Here is a 27,289-nt window from a genome sequence, read left to right as displayed (position 1 = left end):
ACACACACACACACACACATATATATATATATAATCATATCATGAGAAGCCAACAAACACTGACACCAATGACAACATAGGGGAACTTACTTAATTGTGCTTAATAAATGAAATAAAGAAACGATAACTTAATGGAAATTAAAGTGGATGAAAAAACAACTTGCCGCAGGTGGGAACTGAACCCACAACCTTCAAATATATATATATATATTATTTTCAAATACTGTTGGCCGTCTTGGCCGTAACAGGGTGGGTACAGCTGGTTTGCACATAGCGTAAAAAAATGTAAGCACTTTACAAACGTAAATTGGACATGAAGCAATGAATGTTGGAAATATAATGCGAAACAAATAATGAAATACAAAAACAATAGTTTGGCTAAGAAATACATGTTTCTAACATTGTGACAGTGATAGTGGAAGCAGCATGAAAGAAAGACAATTGTATGTATTTCTAGAATAGTGTGACAATGTTTGCACGGCACCACTAAGATTAAATTTCATAAAAGGTTTTTAACGTGTTCCTCAAAGATTTCAATGCTACTCGACTGCAAAACAGACGCCGGCAAACTGTTCCATTCCTTAATCGTTCGCGGAAAAAATGAATAAGCGTACATGTCCAGATATGCTTTTGGAATTGAGAACATGCAATGATTGCTTCATCTGATGTTTCTAGCCTGCCTGGGAGCGAGATAGGACGTGGTTTCAATATTGAAGTGGCATTTCGACAACAAAAAAAAGAAACTGAAGTCTAGCTAACTTCCGCCGTTGAGCCAGTGGAGGCAAATCAAGCAACCGAAGCATTTCGGAAACAGAGTCAGTACGATAATACCGGGAAAGAATGAACCTTGCAGATTTTCTCTATCTTCTCAATGCGGTTTATAATTCCGGATTGAAACGGATCCCAAATGACAATGGCATACTCTAACGTTGGTCTAATGTAAGTTAAATATGCAAGTAGTTTGACGGGTGTCGTTGCTAGCTTTAATTTTCGGCGAAGGAACCATAACTTTTTTTCTGCAGCTCCACAAATTCTGTCTATGTGTGATTTCCAACCTAAGTATTTCGAAATTGTGAAACCTAGGTATTTTATCATTTCAGCTTCGGTAAGAATTGTTGAGTTCATCTCATAATTACACTCAGTAACATGCTTTGTTTTGTTTGTAACTCTGAGCATGACTGATTTAGATTCGTTAATTTTCATTTTACTTTTTGCGGCCCAGACTTCTACAGCTTTAAGGGCTTGACTAAGTGACGCCTGATCGCTTTGGTTATTGATTTCACGATATAATAAACAATCGTCTGCAAATAACCGGATGGTTATGTCGTTACTTATGTTATGAGCAATATCATTTATGTAAACTAGAAAAAGAAGTGGTCCTAAAACGGATCCCTGTGGAACGCCTGAGATTAGTTTAATTGGTTTATATATATATATATATATATATATATATATATATGTTCAGCGGCGTCTACTTATTTCATGTGTATTCACCATGAGAACTACACGAGCTACCTACGTATTTTTGATCTGGACACCAGTGGCTCTGTATATATACGGATATGTGTGTGCATGTGTATATGCGCGTATGTGGGTACATATATATATATATGAATAATGCATATGTGTGTGCATCTATGAATTGTTGCCGAATATTCTGTAGGGGGGCTGCGGGCCTGGTCAAGCTGCCTCTTCTGGAGCAGCTTTTACTTGCAGCCTCCTCCATCAAGTGGATGGAAAAAAAGTTATTATTATATTATATTGTTTTCTCACCGGTGATGAGACGTACTTTATATTTTTCTCCGATGGCCGTCTGCTGTCGACAAAAGTAGAAAAAACCAGGGGTTCACAGCGCTGAACTATTTAGCGGTTATTGAATTGAATTAAATTGAATTTTTTTATTCTCCATGAACAAATACACAAGGAAGGAGTAGCCACAGAAAGCTACTGAGATTAGTAGCTTGACGAGGTGGCTTCCCCTTTACACAGCAGCAGTAGTTAAGAAACAATTTTCATACAAATGACCGTTTTCATACAGATGTACGGACAATGATTGCACAACGGAACATAAGCATTTTGCAAAATACAAAAAGAAAGCTTCACATTTATGAGCAAAAATATATGAAAATAGATAAATAAATGCATCATAATTCACAGGAACTGATCTCTCATTGTTTTTTTAGACAACTGTGACACATCTACAGATTTGTTGGCAATATTATTGAGCAGAGCTGGAAGAGTAAGAGCGATTGATTGTTTCGCATAGTTGTTTTGAGGAGTAGGTATGTGCCAAATATTGTGGTGACGCGTAGTGTGTACGGCAATATTTTCTCTTAGCTCTGAAATCGCGCTGTAAAAAGAGTTGTTCTTTTTTGTGGCCGAGCAGTATGCCTGGAGTAAACGATAATTCTAAAAATCATGGACATTTATAACCTTTAATTGTTTAAAGAGTTGCTGCGTGTGAAAATCATATGGGTACGTTTGCAATTATTCGCATAAACTTCTTTTGAATTAGGAACAGTCGGTTTAGATTTGTTTTTGTTGTTGTGCCCCATACTAGGTGGGCGTAGGATAACTCAGAAAGGGCTAACGAGTTATATAGTAGTAGTTTTATACGTTGAGGAATGATATGTCTACATTTGTTTAGCATACCCGCAGTTTTGCACAATTTTTTATGAGTTTCGTGGATATGGTCATCCCAAGTGAAAGTAATGGAAATATATACGCCCAGCACTTTCATGCATTCTACTATTTCAATTACAGTGTGACCAAGTGTAATCAGCGCCAAACTTACAACCTTATTTTTTGGTCTGAAGAGTATTGCTTTTGTTTTTGCGGTATTAATAAGTAAGGAATTGCACTTTGTCCATTCCAGTAACAGCGGCATTGTTTCATCAGATATCTTTTGTATATCGTCAGTTGTTTTACCGGTGATTAATAATGTAGTGTCATCAGCATAGCAAATTGATGTTACACGTGGATTTAAGGTAAAGGAGTGTAGGTCGTTAACGTAAACACAAAATAAAAGTGGCCCCAATATGCTGCCCTGAGGTACACCTATCTTAAGGCAAAGGAGTGTAGGTCGTTAACGTAAACACAAAATAAAAGTGGCCCCAATATGCTGCCCTGAGGTACACCTATCTTTATGCATTTAATATCTGAGGAGGATGTTCCTATTGATACGTACTGCTTACGATTCTTTAAGTAAGAAGCTAGGAGGTCATACGCAATGCCGTGTACATCGTATGACTGCAATTTATCAAGTGGTAGTTCATGCTGTAATGAATCAAAGGCTTTCGATAAATCTACGTATACTGCCAGTGTTAAATTATGGTCTGAAAAGTTTTAAAGATTATTTCCTTTTGCTTTAGCAGCGCGGTTTCCGTCGAACAATGCTGACGAAAACCATGCTAAAAATTATGTAGTAATGATTGCTTAGAAAAATAATTAGACAATCTTATATACAAGAGCTTTTCTATCACTTTGGGAAAAAAACGGGTAAAATCGACATAGTTCTTCAGTACGTTTCTGTCACAGCCCTTAAAAATTAAAGTTACTTTTGTAATCTGCATGTTTTTTGGAAATACACCAGTGGAGAGGATAAGATTAAAAATGTGCGTTAATGGACGCGCTATCTCATGCACTACATACTTTAGTGGTCCTAATTGCAGGTTGTCTACGTCGCAAACGCTACTGTTTTTAAGGTTTAATATTGCGGAAGCTACCTCTTGAGCGTCTGTTGGGTAAAAAATATGGTGTTTGGGCTTGTGCAAGGTCTGCGTATACTTTTGTGTTGTTGTACTGCATTACTTGTGAATTGGTTAATGAAACAATTGTTGAACAGATTGGCTAAAGCAGAACCAGAAACATAATCGTTAGCGTAACATATTGAGTCAATTTTATTGGATTCTTGGTTACGCCTGAGCACAGTGTTTCTTTTTTTCCAGGTGAGATCGGTGCGCTTAGTGTCATGTGAAAATAGATTAGAGTAATACGCCGACCTCGCTTTCCGGAGCAACTTCACAACGTTGTTTCTAAGCCGCTTAAATTCAGCAAATACATTTAGGACCTTGGTTTTAAGGAAGGTAGCGTAAAGTTGTTCTTTGGTTTTAATTTTATCGTACATATCCTTGCTTACCCAAGGTTTTCTTATTTTGTGTGTCCGTTTAGCAGTTTTTGTGGGAAAACTTGCGTGATAAGCATTTTTCAATAGATTAAGAAATTCGTCATATGCCTTATCTGCATCTCTGATTTCATATATGCACTCCCATGTAATATCCTGCAGAGATTCTTTAAATCGCGTCAAGTTTGCATCCGAAATATCTTGATAAACGCGTTGACGCTTTGCTTTTTTACGGCAAACTGTGTCTAAAAGTAGAAAAACGGGTAAATGATCACTGATATCACAAGCTATATGGTGCCAGCGGTAGGTTTTTCAAGCATGGTATTCGTTATGAATAAATCTAACAAAGTCTCTGATGTGTCTGTTATTCTGGTTGCGCTTGTCGGAACAATATCATAGCCATACATACTAACAGTCGATAACAAAGTCATTTGCTTGGAATCACGTTGAAGTAAATTAATATTAAAATCACCTCCGACAACAAGTTTCAGATTCTGCTTAGCTGAAAAACATAATAAGCTTTCAAAAAAAACTAAAGGAATTGTCAGAGCGGCCAGCGGGCGGCCTATACAAGCCAACAAACATATTTTCATTTGCACGTACCGCTACAGCTTCATAGTCATCAGTTACACATGTGTACTCTCTTTCAAGGTCGCAATTGATGCATTTTTGCGTAAGGATAGATACACCGCCCCCTCTTTTGTTGTTTCGCGTCACGAAGAAATGAGCATACGGTGGTGGCGCATACATTTCCGACTCATTTTCGTACCAGGTTTCTGTTAATATAATCACAGAGAAGGGGAAGCTTACGTGATGAAAAAAAAAGTTCTAGGTCATCTATTTTTGATTTTGCACACCGACAATTGAGAGTAAGAAAAGACAAAGAAGAATTTCGTGGTTTTACTTTTTCAGAGAACTGGTGGGGTAAGACAACCATATCGGGTAATCAAACAAGCAATGCTACTAAGTCAACGATCGCAACCGCGTGTCTTTCTTGACAACAGTCGCTCGATCCCCAGTGGCCATCCGCATAAGAATTTTGCCGTTCGCATGCCAGACAAAACGGAAGTTGTTCGCCGCTGCGCAGTCTTTTGTTGAGCGTAGAAGTTCTCGGTTGTGTTTCGCTATATTTTCCAGGATTGAAGCGTGATTCCCGACGTCTCTTAGCCTCTTACGTTTAGCGTACCACAGTTCTCTCTCTCTTTGACGAATGAAACGAACAATTATCCGGGGGTTTTGTCTGGCCTTGCGGGAAGTCGGTGTATGGCAGTAATATCATTATCTTTCAGGCAAGGTACTTCAAGAACAGGTGCAAGTTCATTTACTTTACCGAGCAAATCTTCACCAGGTGTCACAGGAATACCATGGAACTCTAAATTTAGGCGCCTGCTGCGCCATTCGAGTTCACTGATGGCCTCCTGTAACTGCATCTGTGTTTCGCTCAATCGCGCTTCGTCAGTCTTGTCCACTCTTTTCTTGAGCGACTGTATATCCTTGTCCTGGTTATCTAGACGTTTCATGATGTCGTCAAACGTTTGTTACATATGGTGAATCGATTCTTCTATTCCGAGAACAGATTTCCTTAGCGGTAATAGTTTCTCTAGCTTTTCTCCTATCATCGCTAGCTGTAAGGCAACATCGGTTGCTTCGTATGCTGAACTGGAACATTTTGCCGATATGCCAGCGGATTGTGCTTCCCGAGAAGATTCGCACTTCCATGTTTTCCGATAGGTATCACTTTTCGAGCGTAGTACCTTTTGTGTTACATCGCAACAGCTTCCAGCATGGAAAATGTTGTTGCACCCAATACAAGCAAGAGTCAATTCATCGCGTGTGGTAGGCTTTTCACAGACAGAGCACTCTGTACTAGACATAACCGCTAGGGTTCAATGGCACCAGCGGCAGGCGAGACAGATTAAGGGCACCAATAGTACAAAGCTATGGTTAACTGACCTACGTAAAGCAGGTCAGTTAACATATCATATGTTTTCACTGAGGTTTCAGCCGCAGGACCGGCCTTCGTCGGAGACACTCTGACAAAGGCCGGTCCTGCGGCTGAAAGGTGAGTAAAAACACATGCCATACCGTTGGCCTTTTCTTTTTTTGAATTTTATATATATATTGTGACTCAGCAGTTATCACGACGTCTGTTGCGCGTCGGAGATGCGGCGAACCGACCACGCCCAAAGCACAAGAGAAAGCCGCACAAGCGACGAAAAAGAACCCGATGTGAACACCACGTGATGATGATCATGTACAGATGACAAAGAATAGCTTAATAAATTTCCACGCTAAAGTCCTCCCGCGCGAGAGCGGCCATCCAGGCCGCAATTCAAAGGGGCGGAGAACGCCTCGTGAAAGGCTTCATACGGTATACGTGGACAACCTCAGCAGCGCGGCAGTGTGGTCATTTATTATTTTTATTTATTAATACTGCCAACCCTCATAGAATTTCATAACAGAGAGGACAATACAATTACATACATCAAATATGGACAATGTCAATGTACGTAAAGTAGCTTAACACTTGTCAATTCACAGTGAATAAGATTTTCACTTGAGTGATGTTCAGCACACTTCTGACATTTATCAAAATACGTACAATGAACATCAAGTCGCACATACCACTTGGCACTTCAAAACTAAATTGAAAGCTCCCGTAAATACGCCTCAGCAGCATTTTCAAACTCGGTGGCATCTTTTAGGCTAACAAGAGCGTTTGGCAATTGGTTCCACATTTCTATCGCATCCGGGAAAAATGAGTATCGATATGTATCACTGTTGGTACGGTATGGCTTTATGACGTAGTCGTGGTTAGTTCGCGGGTTTCTTTTGCCTGGAGGGTGTAAATATTTGAGCTTATCAATCTTAAGTTGATCCGGCATTATTTGACAAAGTACCTTCAGCCCATATTTCTTTCTACGTGCCTCAAGTAGATCAAAGTTGCAGCGCTGTAACATAAGCGTGACAGATTTCTTCCTTCGGTACGTCGAACAAATAAAACGCGCCCCTAGTCTCTGTATCCTTTCCAACTTTCTCTTAAGCTTCACTTGATGGGGACTCCAAACCACGGCTGAATATTGTAGTATCGTCCTGATGAAGGTGGTGTATGCAAGTTTTACATTACGCAATGCATGTTCCAGTTTTTTCTCAGAAAGTATAACTTTTGATAGGCAGACATGCAGACGTTATTTATATGTTGCTTCCATGTCAAATTTCGTGTTATTGTTACCCTTAAATATTTGAACTGGTGCGCGTTCTCCAGCAAATGTCCTCCAATGCTGGAAAAAAGGAATAGATAGTTTTCTTTTTTCTGATGTGTGTATATGTAGATTTCGGATAATTTATTTCCGTTTTCCATTTCCTACACCAATCGTCACAATTTTGCAAACATTTCTGAATGTTAAACTGGTCATCTAGTTTAGTAATCGTGGTGTAAATTGAGCAGTCATCTGCGAAGAGCTTAACCTGAACACCCTCTGCTGCCACGCTACTGATGTCATTGATATTATTAGGATATTATAGAGCGATGCTCAATGGACGAGCCGCCGCGAGAACGACGACGAAGTGGGCGTGTGCCGTTGGCGCGAGCGACTGTCGGCCTGGCGGTCTGGCTCCAGTGTAAACAGCCTGTATATAGCCTCGTTCATCTGTGTCTTTCCACACGCAACATACTGGTGGAGGTCAGCGATCCCCGTCATCACCACGGAACTCCGGAGTGGTCGGTACATCGAGCTTGTCACCATGCCTCCCGGTGACGAGACCGCCTCTGCAACGGCTTCGGCTTGTCCGACTGCTCCAATCATCACGGTTGCCCAACATCGCGACCCTGGTGTGTTCTCTGGCCTGGAGGGAGAGGACGTTGACGAATGGATCAAGCTCTATGAACACGCCAGTGCTAATAACAGGTGGCACCCAACGATCATGCTCGCCAATGTCATCTTTTATCTCGGTGGCACCCCACGCGTGTGGCACCAAACGCATGACGACGAAATAACCACTTGGGAAAGTTTCAAAGAAAAGCTCAGGGAACTGTTCGGCGACCCCATTGGGCGCAAGGCTGCCGCGATAAAGGCTCTTGCGTCTCGTGTTCAGAAATATACAGAGCCGTACGTTTCATACATCCTCGACGTCTTGGCTCTGTGCCGCAAAGCTGACGATACTATGTCTGAAGCAGATAAAGTGTCGCATGTGCTAAAAGTCATCGCCGACGATGCTTTCAATTTGCTTGTTTTCGGCCACGTCTCGACTATCGACGCCATCATCAAAGAATGCCGTCGACTTGAACCAGCTAAGAGCCGCCGTATCACACATCACATCACGCGGCTACCCAACACTGCTGCTACGACGACATGTGAGGGTCGACCGCGTCAGGCCACCACCTGTGACGACGTAGCTCGTATTGTTCGCCGCGAGCTCGAGGCCGCCTGTTTGCCAGCTTTCTCCGCGACGCCTCCCGATCCACCAGCAACCACGATTGCGATGATTCAGGCCGTCGTCAGACAGGAATTTGAGAACGTGGGTCTCAACTCCGTGTGTTCATCGTCTCCACCCATGGTTCCCCAGTTCTCTAGCAACCCTCCTCGTCCCCGGCAGTCCTTTTCTGCCACATCTCGCCGCAACCCGGCCGAATGGCGTACCCCGGATGACAGGCCGATCTGCTTTCACTGCTGTCGCATCGACCACGTCGCTCGTCACTGCCGCAACCGATCGCCACCACCTCCTCGGACATACACCGCCGCTCATTCCCGCCCCTTTGGACCTTCTGTTCCCTATGCCACCCGCCATGAACCCATTGCCGCTGATGCTCCTGCCCCGAACCTTCGCTACAGCCGCTCTCCTTCACCTCGGTGCCATCAGTCTCGGTCGCCCCAACCCCGTCGCCTATCGCCTCCCGGATCCAGCCGGAAAACTAGGCACTGCTGCTTCTGGAGGTGAAGATTCGTTGTCGACGCTGCCCTCAAATCCTCTGCTCACGTTACACACGAACCAAAACCCTCTTGACGTTGACGTTGGTGGCTATCCTGTTACGGTACCCATCGATACAGGTGCACATCTTTCCATTATGAGTGCTGCCTTCCGGCGACGACTGAACAAGCTCCTCACACCAGTGTCGGCACGCGTCGTCCGCGTTGCGGATGGCTGTGCTGTGCCTATCATCGGCATGTGTACGGCACGTGTTAGCATCGCCGGCCGCCACACTCCTGTCCTCTTCACCGCTCATTGCCCCCACGATCTCATTCTCGGCCTCGATTTTCTCTCCGGGCATTCTGCTCTTATTGACTGCTCTGCCAGTACCCTTCGCCTTGAGTTGCCGATTATCCGAGAACTTTCTGATGCACCCCAGTTCCGCCTACGCACCACCGGCTTTATTCGTTTGCCACCAAAATTATAGCCTATATTGAACTCTTGTCTTCCCCACCAGTCCCTGATGGCGAGTACTTCGTCATTGCTCTGCCCGACATTCCACTACAGTATGACGTTACCGTGCCTCACAGTATACTTACTATTAGTGCGAGCCGCACTTTCATGCCTATCTTTAACTTTGGATTGGAAAAGCAAATTCTACCGCAAGGTATTTGCCTTTCCAACGTTGATTGTCTCGGCGACCATCAAGTGGCAACTTTATCGACCGATGCTTCTTGCGAGCTTAGCGGGCTCATCGTGCCAGCCTCGGCCGCCAACCCCAAGATACAGAAAATGGTTGCGACGGACCTGTCCTCTGCGCAGGCTGAAGACCTTTACCAAGTATTATCGTCCTACAGAGATATTTTCGACTTCGACGATCGCCCTTTATGCCAGACGCTCGCGGTCAAGCATCGGAGTCTTACTGGCGATGGTACTCCTATTCACCGACGACCGTATCGAGTTTCTGCGTCGGAACGCCAAGTAATTCAAAGTGAAGTCAACAAAATGCTAGACAAAACATTGAGCCGTCTTTGAGCACCTGGGCGTCACCTGTTGTGTTGGTTAAGAAGAAAGATGGCACGTGGCGCTTCTGTGTAGACTACCGCCACCTGAACAACATTACTAAAAAGGACGTCTACCCGCTCCCACGTATAGACGATGCCCTTGACTGCCTCCACGGTTCCAGCTATTTCTCTTCCATTGATCTTCGTTCTGGATACTGGCAGATTGCTGTTGACGATGTGGACAGAGAGAAAACCGCGTTCATCACACCCGATTGCCTATACCAATTTAAAGTAATGCCGTTTGGATTATGCAACGCCCCTGCCACCTTTGAGCGTATGATGGACTCCTTGCTCCGTGGTTTCAAATGGTCCGCATGTCTCTACCACCTCGATGACGTCATCGTCTTCTCGCCCACGTTCGACACTCACCTTGAGCGTCTAACAGCTATAGTTGTTGTATTTCGAAAGGCGAAGCTGCAATTTAACTCGTCGAAATGTCGTTTCGGCCACCGCCAAATTACTGTTCTGGGCCACCTCGTTGACGTTTCCGGAGTACAGCCTGATCCCGACAAAACTCGCGCTGTCCGAGACTTTCCGGTTCCAAAGACAGCCGCAGATGTTCGAAGTTTTTTCGGGCTATGCTCGTACTTTCGTCGTTTTGTTCAAGATTTTGCGGCAATTGATAGACCGCTCACTAATCTTTTGCAGTAAGGTGTCCCATTCTCGTGGGTCACTGCAGAAGCCGCCGCCTTCTCTCGTCTCGTCACTCTTCTCTCCTCACCACCCATAATCGCCCACTTTGACCCTGATGCGCCTACAGGATTGCGTACAGATGCCAGCGGTCATGGCGTAGGTGCCGTCTTAGCCCAGCGTCAGCGTGACCAGGATCGCGTTATTGCTTATGCGAGCCGCCTCCTCACACCATCGGAGCGCAACTATTCCATTACGGAACGCGAATGCCTTGCTGTAGTCTGGGCGGTTGCGAAGACGGTCGACCTTTTTCAGTAGTCACTGACCATCATGCTCTGTGCTGGCTCTCATCGCTCAAGGATCCTACAGGCCGGCTTGGTCGATGGGCTTTGCGGCTACAAGAATTTTCATATTCCGTCGCCTACAAGTCTGGCCGCCTGCATCAAGACGCTGATAGCTTGTCGCGTTACCCTGTTGACGACCCTGACTCCTCCAATATTACCAGTGCTGCTTGTGTATTTTCTGTGTCGCAGCTGCTTCATTTCGCCGACGAGCAACGTCGTGACGCCTACGTCAGAGCACTCATCGACTGTTTTGAACGCTCTCCGGCCGATGCCACCCTACGCCTCTTCGTCCTCCGCGACGGAACCTGCATTCGGACGGCTCTGAGTTCCTACTTTAATTGTCACACGAGCTTCACGACGCACCAATGGCAGGTGTTACGTTTCGCCCCCGACGTGCGGTATAGCCGGCGCGGATGCAACGGACGCCGGGGCTTCATTCACAGCGGCCGATATTTTGGCCAGTTCAGCGCTACCGCAACGCTTCCTGCCAAGCGCGTCCAGGCGTGTTTCAATGCCACGTGTCTTCGTGTGTGTGTGTGTGTGTGTGCGTGTGCGTGTGCGTGTGCGTGTGTGTGTGTGTGTGTGTGTGTGTGTGTGTGTGTGTGTGTGTGTGTGTGTGTGTGTGTGTGTGTGTGTGTGTGTGTGTGTGTGTGTGTGCCCACGCTTGTCAAAGCGCGGCAGCCGGGAAGAGGAGCTCCCCAACTGTGAAGCGAGGAGGTCTGGCCGGCGCCGGCCCGGCGGATACGTCACTTCTTGTCACAACGTGTCCGTGCGCCGCCGTCACGTGCGCCTCTTTCAAGCCGTTCCTTCTTGCCCTCGACTCCGAGAATATAAAAGCAGCTGCCCCTGGACGCCGAGAGAGGCTTCGATTTCTTCCGTCGAGTAACGTGGTCTCCCGCTTCTCCACTTCGGTCGACCTGACCAGCGGCTCTTTTGCGATGCTAGAATAAACAAATTGTTCTGTTAGCAGTCGACTCATCCTTAGCCAGGACCTTCGAATGCTTCCAGCTGTGCGCCAGGCCGCCAGGCCAACGCTACCCTTGGGTCTTGCTACCCAGATGCGACAACTGCTTGCCAGCGGTGAGATCACGACAACGGAGGCCTGCAGCGAAGATCTGCAGTCGACTGCATGCTCAGCAGCACAATGACCATCCGGGAGCAGTGCAACTAGCCCTGTGTGATGACTGGTTGCCTGCAGCGGAACGACTGCGCTGAATTCTTGGCAGCGAAGTTTGGTGAGTGCGGGACTTCTTTCTTCTGAGTTTTGCCAGGCTTTTGTTACCGTCAGAAAAAGAGCTGGTAATTTTGGTTGTCGTTGCTGCCGGGTTAGTTTGCGGCAAGACAATAGTAGGCAGTAGAGAAAGCAGCATTCAGAACAGCCATGGATTGGAAGTCGTTGCGCAAACCGAAATTGCTGGAGCTTGCAAGAGAGTTGGGTCTGGGTGTCTCAGACAAACTCAGAAAACCAGAACTGCTAAGGGCTATTCTTGAGTTAGAAGCTGAGGATGACGAGCTGTCGGAATGCCTTGAGACCGTTAAGGAGAGGGAGACGGCAAAAAGACAGGAGCGCGAACGTAAAGAGCAAAATGAGAAAGAGGAGCGCGAACGTACAGAGCAAAAAGGGAAAGAGAAAGAGGAGCGCGACCGTCAACACGCTTTAGAAATTAAGCGTCTCGAGGTAGAGATGGAACGCCCTCGTAATGGAAGTCAGGCGCACGGTGCAGGAGAACGAGGATCGTTCAAAACGACTGACCTGATGCCGCCGTTGAAGCTTGGAGAGGACATTGGTTTGTTCCTGGTTAACTTTAAGCGAACGTGCGAGAAGCAGGGGTTCTCTCGGGAAACGTGGCCACAGCGCTTGCTCACTTTGTTACCCAGCGAGGCGGCCGACGTAGTCGCTTCCTTGAAGAGAGCGGAGGCAGAGGATTTCGACCAAGTGAAATGGAGTCTGCTAAAAAAGTACAGGCTGTCAGCGGAGGCGTTCCGTCGGAAGTTTCGGGAAAATAAGAAAGGCAGAAGTGAGTCATATACAGAGTTTGCCTAGAGGCTTATGTCAAACATGCAGGAGTGGCTCAAAGAAGAGAAAGCGTTTGGCGACCACGAGAAAGTTCTGCAGTGTTTCGGGCTGGAACAGTTTTATAGTCGGTTACCTGAGAACGTGCGGTACTGGGTCTTGGATAGGCCAGACGTTAGTACGGTGGCTAAAGCCGCCGAGCTAGCCGAGGAGTTTGTGACGCGTCGGGCTCGCGGAGCTAAGGATGGTCAAAAGGGTGAATTTGGCTCCAAGTTTGAGAGGCCGAAGTTCACGCCCATGAGAGCAAAGGGGGACACACGCAGTGCGGATGCGAGTGAAAGCAGTCCGACCGAACGTAAGGAGACGGCTGCAGCCGAAGCCGAACGCAGAAAGCGAAAAGCGCGCCTGTGTTATACGTGCCAGAAGCCGGGTCACTTTTCGGCGCAGTGTCCGTCCGGAAACAAAAACAAAAGTCGTGTTTTTGTCATTATGCAGCACTGACGAGAACATGAAGCTTCTCGAGCTTTACATGCGAGACCTTCTCGTGAACGGGAAAGAGTGCCGAGTGCTTCGTGATTCCGCAGCTACAATAGATGTAGTTCAACCCTCTTACGTAGAACCCGATACGTTCACGGGCGAGTGCGCATAGATCAAGCAAGCCGTGGAAGCTCATAGCGTGTGTCTGCCCGTAGCAAAAGTGCTTATTGTAGGACCTTTCGGAGCGCTTGAGGCGGAGGCCGCAGTGTCATCTATGCTGCCCCCCAGTACCCGTACCTATTTTCGAACAGGTCCGATCACCTCCTGCGCGAGAAGGGGCTTTTGTTTGGTGAGGCTAGCGTTCAGGCCTTAACCAGATCGAGAGTTCGGGAGCTCGCTGCAAAGGCGGTAGTTGCGGGGCCGACGTTGTCGAACAATGAGAAAGGGTCGGAGGCGCAGCAAGCTGATATTCAGAGCACGTCCGAACTGAATAAAATTGAGCCTGTAGCGTTGAAGCACCAGATACTGGAGAGGAAATGTCCGACACGGGAAAGTTAGAAGAGCTGTCTGCAGGTTTGCTCATCGCGCCTACGTCAGATGGACTTAATAGGTTGCTAAAGGTAAGCCGTTCGGCTTTGATAGCCGAGAAAAAAAAGAATGGTAGCCTAGAAAACATGCGCTGCAATGTCAAGGAAGGTGTCGCCAAGAAAAATGCTCGTTTTGTGGAAAGAAGTGGGGTCCTGTATCGGAAGTATCTAGACCGCAGGAGGGTGGATTTCGATCAGCTGATCGTGCCTCAGTGCTACCGTCAGGATCTGTTGCGCTTGTCGCATGGGGGTTCGTGGTCCGGACACCTAGGAGTTAAGAAGACTAAGGACCGTCTCTTGCAAGAGTACTATTGGCTAGGGTGTTTTCGTGACGCAGAACACTTTGTGAGGACATGTGACACCTGTGAGCGGGTGGGCAAACCAGGGGACAAATCGAGGGCGCCGTTGAAGTTGGTACCTATCATTACGGAGCCTTTTAGACGGCTCGTTATTGATACAGTAGGATCTCTGCCGGTAACAACCACGAGGTACAGACACATTTTGACTGTGATCTGCCCAGCGACAAAGTTCCCTGAAGCAGTGCCGCTTAAAGAACTCAGCTCAGTTGAGATAGTCAATGCACTACTGTCCATATTTGCGCGAGTTGGTTTTCCTGCGGAAATCCAGTCAGATCAGGGCACAGTGTTTACTAGCGCTTTGACGACAGCCTTTCTCGGAAGGTGCAGGGTAAAGCTGTTACACAACTCAGTGTACCACCCACAGTCGAATTCCGTTGAGAAACTCCACTCCGTCATGAAGCGCGTGTTGAGAGCATTGTGTTTTGAACAACAGACTGACTGGGAGCTGTGTCTGCCTGGGGTGATGTTTGCATTAAGGACCGCGCCGCATGCGGCTACGGGGTTTTCGCCAGCTGAGCTGGTGTACGGTCGCTCGCTGCGGTCTCCGCTTCGCATGCTTCGAGACTCGTGGGAAGGCAGGGGCGACGACCCAGTCGTGGTGGAGTACGTGCTTAGGTTCCTCGAACGCTTAAGAAGGGCACAGGAGTTTTCAGGTGAAGCAATGGCAAAGGCCCAGCAGAGGGCCAAGGTTTATTATGATCGGACAGCCAGGGCCCGTCGTTTTGAGGTGGGTGATGAGGTAATGATATTGCGCACATCGCTAAAAAACAAACTCGACGTGCAGTGGGAGGGCCCAGCACGGCTTGTTCAAAAACTGTCGGACGTTAACTACGTGGTGAGTCTGCCAGGAAAACGGAAAGCATAGTAAGTTTACCGCTGTAATCTGCTCAAACCCTATAGACAACGTGAAGCAGTGGTGTGTATGGTGGTAAACGTTCCTGAAGAGCTTCCGATCGAGCTTCCGGGACTAGGCTTAGTGACTAACAGGGAAGACACCGATCAAGTCATTTGTGACTTAATCAGTAAAGCACCGCTGTCGCCTGAGCAGAAAACCGAACTACACAGCTCTTACAGGAGTTTCAAGGTCAGTTCTCTGAGAGGCCTGGTAGGACTTCTGTCCTTACTCATGAAATAGAACTGACCTCCCACCAGCTCTTACAAAAGTTTCAAGGTCAGTTCTCTGGGAGGCCTGGTAGCAGTTCTGTTCTTACTCATGAAATAGAACTTACCTCCCCAGAGCCAGTACGATCCAAGGCGTACCGGGTGTCACCCCGCCAGCGCGATTTTATGGAGGCTGAGGTAAAGAAAATGCTACAGCTCGGTGTTATTGAGGCGGGTGATAGTGACTATACCTCCCCTAGGATTTTAGTTGAGGTACCGGGCAAGGAACCTCGTCCTTGCGTCGACTACCGCAGGCTTACTTCCATTACTAAGGATCAAATTTATCCGATCCCTAACATCGAGGAGCGCCTTGATAAAGTTAGTAGCGCTCAGTTTATTTGCACCCTAGATCTTGTCAGGGGTTATTGGCAGGTTCCACTTACAGAAGAGGCTAGTAGGTATGCGGCGTTCTTTTCACCAATGGGAACATTCCGTCCTAAAGTTTTTAGTTTTGGTTTGAGGAACGCGCCATACTGCTTTTCAAGCCTCATGGACAAAGTGTTGCGGGGACAGCAAGAATTCGCTTTACCGTATTTAGACGACGTAGCGATATTCTCCGCATCCTGGTCGGAGCATATGGCACACTTGCGGGCAGTGCTAACCCGCCTGCGCGAAGCGGGCTTGACAGTCAAGGCTCCCAAGTACCAGTTACCACAGGCCGAGGTTGTTTACCTCGGTCACGTGATTGGACGGGGTCGTCGCCGCCCCTCTTGAATAAAGGTGGCCACTGTGCGAGACTTCCCGCAACCGCGCACGAAGACCGATATTCGGTCGTTCTTAGGTGTCGCCGGCTACTATCAGAGGTACATCCCCAGGTACTCTGATATCGCGGCTCCCCTGACGGATGCTCTAAGAAAAACAGAGCCCCAAACAGTCGTCTGGGACGAGACAAGGGAAAGAGCTTTTAGCGCCCTAAGGAGCGCCCTAACAAGCCAGCCTGTGCTACGATCGCCAGACTACACAAAAGGGTTCGTTGTTCATGCGATGCTAGTGAGCGAGGCATGGGCGTTGTACTGTGCCAACGGGAAAATGGAGAAGTGGAACACCCCGTCCTGTATGCTAGTCGCAAGCTGACCAGTCGTGAGCAGGCGTACAAGCGCCACCGAGAAAGAGTGTGCGTGTCTCGTGTGGGCCGTTCAGAAATTGTCATGCTACCTAGCCGGCTCGAGGTTTATCATTGAGACGGATCACTGCTCTCTCCAATGGCTGCAGACCATCTCTTCCAAAAATGGTCGCCTCTTGCGCTGGAGCCTCGCTTTGCAACAATATTCCTTTGAGGTGCGTTACAAAAAGTGGAGTGTCAACGGTAACGCCGATGGCTTAAGTCGAGGCCCCTAACGTAGGAATCAGCCTCAAAGTTGTTTGTTACTGATGTTTTCTTCCTAAGGCAGGATTTTTAACATATTGCTTTTGTTTAGTGTTTCAAAGTCATGACGTGCTTTCTAGTGCAATTTTCTAATTTGTGGACGCGTTCTGAGTGCTGCTAGACTACTGTAAGGAACTAGGCAGTAGTATAAAAGGGGAAAGAGCCTGGCATGGCTTAGTGAGGGTTGTGTCGTGCTTGCTGACTGAGCGGTTGAGTTTCGGCGTAGTTTAAACGCTTGCTGGGAACGAGAATGGCAACTCTCCAGAAGTCACTTTGCAGTGTCCTGTGTGAACCTGAGCGTGAGAACGAGGCCTTGTCTGTGCGCTGCGCTCAAGAAACGCCGAGGGACGACCGACTTCGGTTATGAGCATCGTCGAGCCAGATCCCTCCGGACAGCGGATGCAGTCCCCTGACCATCGGGATCTCCTTCTCCCGGCGGGGCGGTCTGTTACGTTTCGCCTCCGACGTGCGGTATAGCCGGCGCGGATGCAACGGACGCCGGGGCTTCGTTCACAGCGGCGGACATTTTGGCCAGTTCAGCGCTGCCGCGACGCTTCCTGCCAAGCGCGTCCAGGCATATTTCAATGCCACGTGTCTTCATGAGTGTGTGTGTGTGCATGTTGGTGCCCACGCTTGTCAAAGCGTGGCAGCCGGGGAGAGGAGCTCCCCAACTGAGAAGCGAGATGGTCTGACCGGCGCCGGCCCGGCGGAAACGTCACTTCTTGTCACAACGTGTCCATGCGCCGCCGTCACGTGCGCCTTTTTCAAGCCGTTCCTTCTTGCCCTCGACTCCGAGAGGATAAAAGCAGCTGCCCCCGAACGCTGAGAGAGGCTTCGATTTCTTCCGTCGAGTAACGTTCTTTTGCGATGCTAGAATAAACAAGTTGTTCTGTTAGCAGTCGACTCATCCTTTGCCAAGACCTTCGAATGCTTCCAGCTGTGGCCCAGGCCGCCAGGCCAACGCTACTCTTGGGGCTTGCGACCTAGATGCAACACAGGACACCTCGGCGTATCACGAACCTATGACCGTGTACGTCGCCGTTTTTTCTGGCCGGGCCTTGCCCGTTCCGTACGACGTTGCGTCGCCGCTTGTGAACTTTGCCAACGACGCAAGAAGCCTTCCCAGCTCCCCGCTGGTTACCTGCAGCCGCTCGACATCCCTGCCGAGCCCTTCCATCGTGTCGGCTTAGACCTTCTCGGCCCATTTTCGGAATCTACATCAGGAAACAAGTGGGTTGCAGTCGCGGCGGACTACGCGACCCGCTACGCCGTATCCCGCGCTCTTCCGACCAGTTGCGCAACTGATGTTGCGGACTACGTCCTGCATGATATCATTTTGATTCATGATGCTCCGCGTCAATTGCTAACAGACCGTGGCCGTAAGTTCTTAGCCAAAGTCATTGACAACATCATGCGTGCCTGCTCAATGCAGCATAACTATACCACCTCCTACCACCCTCAAACGAACGGCCTCACTGATCAAGGCAGAAAGCTTGGCTAGTTGGTGTGACATCATTAATCAAAGGACTAGCGCAAATAACAGGGACACAGACGGAGGAAGCGACAGGACGAGCGCTCATCCTGTCGCTTCCTCCGTCTGTGTCCCTGTTATTTGCGCTAGTCTTTTGATTAATGGCCTCAATGAGCGTTTGAACCGCACGCTTACAGACATGCTATCAAAATGCGTTTCAGACGACCACCGTGAATGGGGCCGGGCTCTACCTTACATTACCTTTGCATATAACTCTTCCCGTCTCGAAACTGCTGGCTTTTCGCCTTTACCTCTTGTATGGCCGTGAACCGACGCTACCACTGGACACTTTCTTCCGTCCACCACAGCTTTAACTAGCGCTTATGCGCGTGATACTATCGTCCGTGCTGACCATGTTCGCCAACTTGCGCGCGCTCGTCTACAAGTCTCTCCAGGCAAACAAAAGCAACGCTATGACCTCCGTCACCGTGATGTCCATTTTGTGCCCGGCACCCTTGTGTTGCTTTGGTCACTGTTGTGTCTTCGTCATGATAGTTCTGCGCATGCGCAGTATTCTTCCGTTCCTTCTTTCCACTCCCACTTCCCTTCCCACTTCAGGGGATAAAAGCTACCGCACGCCCCTAAATAAACGTCTTCTATGTTCGAGCGGTCTGTGCCTCGTAACTGTTCGGGCCACGTGCCGTGGAAATGCAACAGTCACCATCGCGTGAAGTTGGCCTTTGGGAAAAACTCCTTTCCTGCTACACCGGCCCATATCGCGTGCTCCGCCAAATGACCGATGTCACTTACGAAATCGTTCTAGCCACGCCCACTACGTCCTCCGCCGTGGCAACCAGTGACATTGTCCACGTCGCTCGACTCAAACCCTACAACTATTCACGCGCCTTGGATATGTAACAGCAACGTGACGGCTTTTTTTGCCGCCGGGGGGTAGTATTGCGATATCATTGAGCGATGCTCAAGGGACGAGCCGCCGCGAGAACGACGACGAAGTGGGTCTGTGCCGTTGGGGCGAGCGAGTGTCGGCCTGGCGGTCTGGCTCCAGTGTAAATAGCCTGTATGTAGCATCTTTCATCTGTGCCTTTCCACACGTAACAATATAAAGGAGAAGCAATAGTGGTCCCAATACTGAGCCTTGGGGCACTCCTGAGAGTACAGCTAATGAATCTGATACATAACCATCCAGCTTAACTACCTGCGTACGGTTTGTTAAGTATGCTTCAATCCATTTGAATATAAATTCATTTATTCCTGCATTACGTAATTTGAAGGTTAATTGGACATGAGGTAGTTTATCAAAAGTCTTCGCAAAATCCACGCAAACCACATCAACCTGTTGTCATATCTGCTGCACCTGCAAAGTCATGAATTGTTTCTATTAACTGCGTAACAGCTGATAATCCGGTCCTAAAGCCATGTTGATAAGTATATATATGTTTGGAACAAGAACAGGTGCCACGCGATAGTTAACCGGAGAGGTCTGCTCCAAGTCTTTGTAGGGGCCGATGAACCGAAGCTGAAACTTTTCACGCAAGCCAGGAGTACGAACTGGTGTCGTGAGTAGCCCTTCCTCGCCAGGGCGGAAGCACACGACGCGATGAGAGGCGTCGTAATGCTACTTGAGGTCCTGTTGCCGTGCTTCGGTGTTGATGCGGGCGAGATGGTGACAACGCAGAAAGCGGGACTCATATTCTTCACAGGAGGATGGACATCGATTGACAGTTGGCGCGTAGAAATAGACGTCAAGACAGGAAGAGGGCGAACGACCATCGACAAGGTAGAATAGCGAGTAACCGGTTCTGCGTTGAATGGCGGTTTTATACGCAAAAGTTACGAATGGCATAATTGCGTCCCACTTTCTGTGATCTGGTTCGATGTACATGTACATAGCTATCACGTCTGATAGCGTGCGACGAAATCGCTGTGTTAAGCCCTTGGTTTGCGGATGGTAACTGAAGGTAGTCTTGTGGGTGGTCCCGGGGGCTCTGAGTACTTCGTCTACGAGTTGCGAGAGGAATGCTTTTCCACGATCGCTCAGGAGGACGCGAGGAGCACCGTGACGCAGTACTAAGGCTTGAAGTATGAATGCAGCAACTTCAGAGGCTGAGGCAGAACTTCACACAAGCTGTTTCGGCGTACCGTGTCAAGTCTTCAGCCGCTGTCACAATCCATCGATTACCGGTGAAAGTCACAGGAAGAGGACCATACAGACCCCGGCCGTTAGGCCTCATGCCGTAGGTCCCGCGTGCGGCCGCCCCGTCGAAGCTACTACAGTCTCGCGTAGCTCGTCGGTGGCCAATGATTGAACTGCGGCGTAGTTTGCTGGGCTTGCGCGTCGGTTGAATTACCGGTTCCGCATTTCCAGAGTATTCTCGATGCTTGCTGCCTCGTGAAGAAACTCTTCGACGTTTTTCCGTGGATTTCGTATCATTCCGCCGAAAAGTTCTTGCTTGACGCCACGCATGAGTAGGCGAAGCTTTTTCTCCTCGGACATTTCGGGGTCGGCGTGGCGGAACAGGCGCGTCATCTCCTCGGTGAAGATCGCTATGTTTTTGTTGGGTAGTTGTACTCGGACTTCTAGCGTAGCTTCGGTTCTTTTCTTACGCACGACGCTCGTGAAGGTCCGCAGGTAGGCGCTGCGGAACAGGTCCCACGTTGTCAGGCTCGACTCCTGGCTCTCAAACCACGTCCTGGCGGCGTCTTCTAAGGCGAAGTATACATGCCGTAGCTTGTCGTCGGAGTCCCAGTTGTTGAAACTCGCGATCCCTTCATATGTCTCGACCCAGGTTTCTGGATCTTCAGACGATGATCCATGAAAGGTTGGTGGGTCCCGAGGTTGTTGCAGCAGAATGGGGTACGATGGGGCAGCCATTGGGGTTTCTGACTTGGGCTTGATCCGTCTGGTCTTCTCGGGAAGAGCTCCATATTCCGGTCGCAATCCTTGCTGCCTACGGCTTGCTCGCTGGTCCTTGGCGACGTTGGTGTTGTCTTTGAGTTTTGGGCTTGGATCGCGGCTTTGCGGGGGTGTTCGGTACATGAACGCACTAGCACCTCCACCAGATGTCACGTAGTGGTGACGGTGAAGAAGGCAGTAAAGTGTGATTAACGAAACTAGCTTGTTATTGGGCGAACTTGTGCCCTCAAAAGCAGGCTACACTCAAAGAACAAAGATAGTGCCGAACACACTCGGCGATCGTCGAAAAGCTGTACAGCGGGTCAAGCGCGTCGGCTTTTATACATCAGTCGTCGAACGTTCTAGAGTAATCGCTGGGACCCGCGTGTCTTCCGCAAAGCTCTACACTGTTACAGTCGCCCCTGCATGCAATCAGATTACACAAGGTTCGGTAACAGAGAGTGGTGGAACCATCGATAACCTTCCAGAAACTTCGGATACATGCCTGGCGCGTCCTTCGCTGTGCGATAACATTTGCCAAGCGGTAAAACGTGGTCGCACGCTAAAGATAAACAAGTACACGTGTCAATACCTTCATTTGCCGACTATCGATACATATTCGCGGCATGGCGAAGTATCACCTAATACTTGGTGGCGGCACGGCAGATGGGGACAGCGACACAGAGACTCGCATCCCACCTCTTTTACATCTGCTTGCACTAATATTTTATCATAGCCTGAGTAGCCGACTATTGTTACGTATTCTCTGCATGACGAGGTATATCAATACTTGACGGCGGCACGGCAGCGGGCGACAGCGATACAGAGATTCACATCCCGCCCCGTTTACGGCTGCTTGCACTGATCTTGTATCATATCCTCGGTTGCCGACTATTGCTACGTATTCTCGGCATGACAAGGTATCACTTACCTAATATCATTTTCATGGTCATACGGCATCTACAAGGCACCTGACTGTTGCTTTCTAAAGTGGTTACAAGATGCTCAGATACGCCAAATTCCTCTGAAATCGGCTAAGACCTTGACTTAAAAAGAACCTTGAAAAAATTTTCATCCTAGTGAAAAATGGCGCCAAGACAGGAATAAAGAGGTACAGTCGGACTTGATCCTAACTGCTACACCGCATGTGTCGCTGATGATGCAGGTGTTCGACTTCGAGCTCTCGGAGGCTGACGTCAAAATACTCACAGGACTCAACAGGAACATGCGCTTGTTCACGTACAACATTTACGGGTACGTACTGTCACGATGTAGTAACCCCTGAAGCCGCTTTTACATGAAGCGTTTTACGCGGAATCGAATTTATCCGTGGTTAAAAAGGTTCGCGCAATTGACAGTGATTCGCTGAACCTTGAGTTCTTGGGAAACAAAGCGAGACAATCTTGCGCTATGGCATGCCTATGTGTTTTGACATGTGCGGTAAGTCACTCTCATTTTGGGCCAAACATTTGAACGTCAGGTAAATTTACCAACGGGTGAAATTCTTTGTGCAAGCTGCCCCTCGTTAGTATATCAAGAACACCGTCCTTGCTGGATTCTAGCGGGCTTTCTCTCGTAACGTGCACCCGGTTTTCTTGAGCCAGAATTTAAAGATTCGATGGCCTTAATCGTTACGCCCACCCGAATTTTCATATTCAAAGAAATTAAGAAATGCGATGAACTATATTATTTGCTTATTAGGTTCTTATCGTAAGAGATTTGATCTCACTCACAAAAAAGAAAATTTAGAATTCTAAAGTCACTGGAGCTGTGATTTCGACACCAGCCATACAAGTGACGTACAATGATGGCAAATATCCGGCGCTCGCTGTAGGGCAAAGCATGACCTTCGAGATTAATGAATGGAAATTAGACACCACCTATTGCAGCTCTGGTTGCACACTCTATTCGAGCGCGCCTGCCATGTTTTCGTGAAGTTTTCAGAGAAATAAATTAGCCGTTAGAACCGAGTAAGCATGGTGACGTACTTAATGATGGCGCTGCTTTATAATAAATGCTTCAAGAAAATTTCAAGTCTGTCCGGCGCACTAGGTGCGGCATCTTAGTATTTGGTACTTACTCACCTTTTAGTTATGAGAGTACTTTACCACGTGCAAAGGACGCACTCATACCGTTACCTTGACGCCTGCTCTTCCGTTAGAGAGCACAGAAGATGGATTTTTCAGAGAAAAATATGGATTAAATTCAGGGCAAACTACAGAAAATTTTGCCCCGAATATAGAATATTGTTGTTAACGCAGTGCTGCATGCCATCGTGATAGACCTCTGCAGATGATTCAAGTTGCTATTCTAACCTGCTAAACGTTCTCTCGTAACTGCAGATTGCCAAACAGAGCAGAGTACCCTTTCAAGTGAATCGCCGCTTCTCGATAGCTCGCAAGAAGTGATCTGTATATCGTCCTCCGATCACACACCTCCCAAATAAAAGATAATCGTCACACATTGTTGAAATAAAAAGAAGCTCGTCTGAGTTTTCGAGTAAAACTGTTTTGTGAAGCTTCTAATTACCTTTTGCTCCGGGTGCTGTGCTTCACGCGCATGCTTGCACAAACAAGTATGTCCGCAACACGCATATCAAACACACATCCAAATACGCGCACCAGCAGTTGCATTGCTTGAACCCCTCAAGGACAGGACGTATAAATCCACAAACGAAATGTTTCACCTGAATGTGCAATGCACACCGGGAATAAGCATATTCAATGAAAAGCAAGATATGTTGTGGAAAAATTCTCTGCAATTAGGAACTCCAGAATCCATTACTTGTGCTGACAACTGTGTCCAAATAAGCAAAGATGGCTGCGACATCCAGTTTCACGGCTGTTGGTTCCCTTGGTGCTGCACTCAAGTTTATCGTTTGTGGCGTAGAATAGTGGTGTTTCGTCGAAGCTGAAAGGATCTTTGCTTCCGATTATCTTATCTTAGTCGATGTGAAGGATTTCAGCGACGAAACCGCGGAAATCGTGGCGCTGTGCGTGCAAATGTCCGGCCTGCAGCCGAATCAGTGCGTGTGTGGGTGCGCTCGCGCAAGAAGTGGTGCCAATAGCCTTCTAGTCCGTGAAGATGGTCGAACAGTGAAGCTGTGTTAGACTGCTAGCATATCACGTCAAACTTCGCAGGCAGTCTTTATCGTAAATATTTTGTTTCACCATTATTTCACCTCATTTTCGCTTTTGCGGGCTTCGCGTGGTGAGCATTCTTTAGGACTGCTTTTTTCGGTTCTCCCAGTGTTTCTTTTTTTTTTTTTTGCCGGGTGACGTTTCTGTCTGTGTTTGCGTGTCAGTGCTTGACGAGCCCGTTCACGAGCCAACTCAACTGTCGCTGACGCTCTCGGTAGGCAGCTTCTTCGTCAGGAGTATACGTGCTACTCGTAATCTTCCCATAGTTGTAGCAGGGATGGAATGTGCGGAACCACCAATCCAAAGCTCCGAATATTAGGCGCAAGGCCCACCCCTCGAGATGCGGACCCAGGGGTGATTCTCCGCATGGCTGCCATTGGCTGTTTTCGAGCAGACGCTATTTGCACGCTAGCGCCAAGGTCCCCTTCAGTTACGGCCCTAACAGGAAGGCGATGCTCTAGCAAAATGGCGGCGCACACGATTGTTTACGTTGTCATGGCAACAGGAACAGCAACCGCGCGACGTCTTCTCTTCCTAGCGTTTTTTGTTGTTGTTGTTGTTGTTTTTATTATGCCGACCCGCTCCGCTCCCTTTCTCCCATGCTGCGCGCGCCGCTTACTTTTTTCTTGTTTTTGCCTGTACGCGGCGCGTTCTGGCTTTTTTTCTTATCGCGCGCGCGCACGCTATATATCACTCTTAGAAAAATTTACACCCTTTGGGGCGTATCTTGTCCCACAACGATAATCGTCATCTGTCTTGCCCGCGTTTCCTTTCTTTAACGCTTCGATCCCGGTACTTCCCAGTCACGAACGGCATGCGCGTTATCAGTGTGACGCAGCATTCTCGACAGGAAAGTAGCGAGCGCCGAGTTTTCAAGGAAGGAAACGCAAGCTAGGCAGATGACGATTATTGTTGTGGGACAAATGTACACCCCAAAGGGTGCAACCGTTTTAAGAGTGTATACGGCGCACCACGAGCCAGCTCCCATGCAATGCCAATGCGCGCGCTACGCCGCGCATTGGCATTGCTTTCGAGCTAGCTCGTAGTGCGCCGTGTGCTATAGACAAGAACGGCACCGAGAGCGGCGCTGCTGCGCCGGCGTTGAGAGCGCCGCATGCGGAGCAAAATTCTATTAGCCGGTGGTGCCCCTCTCCCATCTCTCGTTCGCGCCGCCTTGATTGCCTCCTGCACTGCGCGTGTTTGGGCACGTTTCGCGCCGCGCGCGGTGTGTGCGCGTGGACATTTCTTTCGAAGGGCGGTGTACAGTCTCTCTCACATTTAGGGGAAAACTCGAAGCGCATTGCATCGCGATGCGGCGAGCGCTTGAGTCAAGCGGCGGCAGCAGCTCGCGCAGATGCTCGAGGGGCGGGATCTTGAACGGCGTCGTCTGCTACGGCGACGCACGCTGGCCGCATTGTCGAGAAACGTTCTACTGTCAGGTGCAGGGCGCTGATCACATCGTTACTGCGTGAAAGGAGCCGGTATTCTTTGCTAAGCGTTGCGCGACGCCCACTGATACGCCTCGAATGTAAGTTCATCGCTGCATGGCAGTCATAGACGACGTACTGATTCCATACATTCTTGACGGCCCGTTTCTGGAAGGCGACTATATATTCTAACGCGATAGGACGCCGATCCACACTGCTCGTGCTGTGCAAGAACTGCTAGAAGAGCGCGCAGTCACTCTCTTGGAGCGGCCGCCTCAATCCCCGGGCGCCAACATCATTTAAAATGTCTGGGGCTCGTTGAAAGTATCGCTGGCGCAACATCCCCTCTATCAGTCGCCCGAGGATAGGCTTCGATCCACCATCGTCAGTGACTGAGACGTGCAGCGAATGAACACATCCCTGATCAAGTCATTCTACACTTCACTGCCTTCCAGGATGAGCGCTGTCATCGCTGCCGCTGGGGACATAACGAGATACTAACTGAAGTTCCGAGCGTGACGTGTCCAATTCCCCACCGGCGGGCAGGGTCTGTCTGGTGTAGCGAATGATTATCGAGAAAAATCACTTCCAGCTCATTGTCTGAACCTAAAACGTTCATTTAATCGTGTCCGTTTGTTTCACCGTGTTCGACTCCCATTGTTGAGTGCTTTGTTTTCCTTTCGAGTCAAACAAAGACTGAGCACGTTGCGCGCACATCTTGGTGCGTTTTGTCGCTGCTCATTACGGTAGCACACACAGTGAAGAAATATACGTGCACACGCTCAGTACTCCGGCCCTTCGAAAGAACAAATGAACCATGTTGTCAAAAGAAGTTTGTGGAACTCCATTAGCGCCAATGAAGGATCAGAGTGTGGCGACGCACAACGTTTAGTAAAGAATATCAGCTCAGTTCCCGCAGTACCGATGAAATCGGTGCACTGCCCCTGACAGTACCACGCTTCCCGAAAATGCGGCCAGCGCGCGCCGCCGTAGCAGACGACGCAGATCACGACACCGCCCCTCAAGCGTGTGCGCCTGCTCGAGCTGCTGCCGCCGCACGACTCCATTGCTTGCCGCATCGCGATGCAATACATTCCGAGTTTTCCCCTTAGTGTGAAACAAACTGCACACGCTATATTTGCCTTTAAGAAGATCGGTACGCTTGACGATTTTTTTATATGGCTGCAATGCGGCGAAAGGGCAGCGTCTGCTTAACCATGTAAGGGACGCTGAGCAGGTAATTGGAAACGACATCGTATGTGCCGCCGGAAAAATCGTCAGCACATACGATGCGGCACATACGA

The 27,289-nt window shown here is 48.5% G+C and overlaps 1 protein-coding gene across 3 annotated transcripts in view; it reads left to right on the top strand.

Moving 5' to 3' along the window:
- The window catches only part of LOC135918016 (1,5-anhydro-D-fructose reductase-like), a 217,370-nt gene extending 193,461 nt beyond the window's left edge, over window positions 1-23,909 (top strand). For all 3 annotated transcript variants that reach the window (XM_070521489.1, XM_070521488.1, XM_065451682.2), the window contains 2 exons: window positions 22,584-22,672; window positions 23,761-23,909. In XM_070521489.1, the coding sequence (XP_070377590.1) occupies window positions 22,584-22,672; window positions 23,761-23,794 (123 nt within the window). In that variant the 3' untranslated portion in view covers window positions 23,795-23,909. The remainder of the gene's footprint in view (window positions 1-22,583; window positions 22,673-23,760) is intronic.
- The last annotated feature ends 3,380 nt before the right edge of the window (window positions 23,910-27,289 follow it).

Source organism: Dermacentor albipictus, chromosome 7 (genome assembly GCF_038994185.2).
Source record: "Dermacentor albipictus isolate Rhodes 1998 colony chromosome 7, USDA_Dalb.pri_finalv2, whole genome shotgun sequence".
NCBI lineage: Eukaryota > Metazoa > Arthropoda > Arachnida > Ixodida > Ixodidae > Dermacentor > Dermacentor albipictus.
The sequence above is the reverse complement of the archived record's forward strand: the minus strand, read 5'-3'. Positions and strand labels throughout refer to the sequence as shown.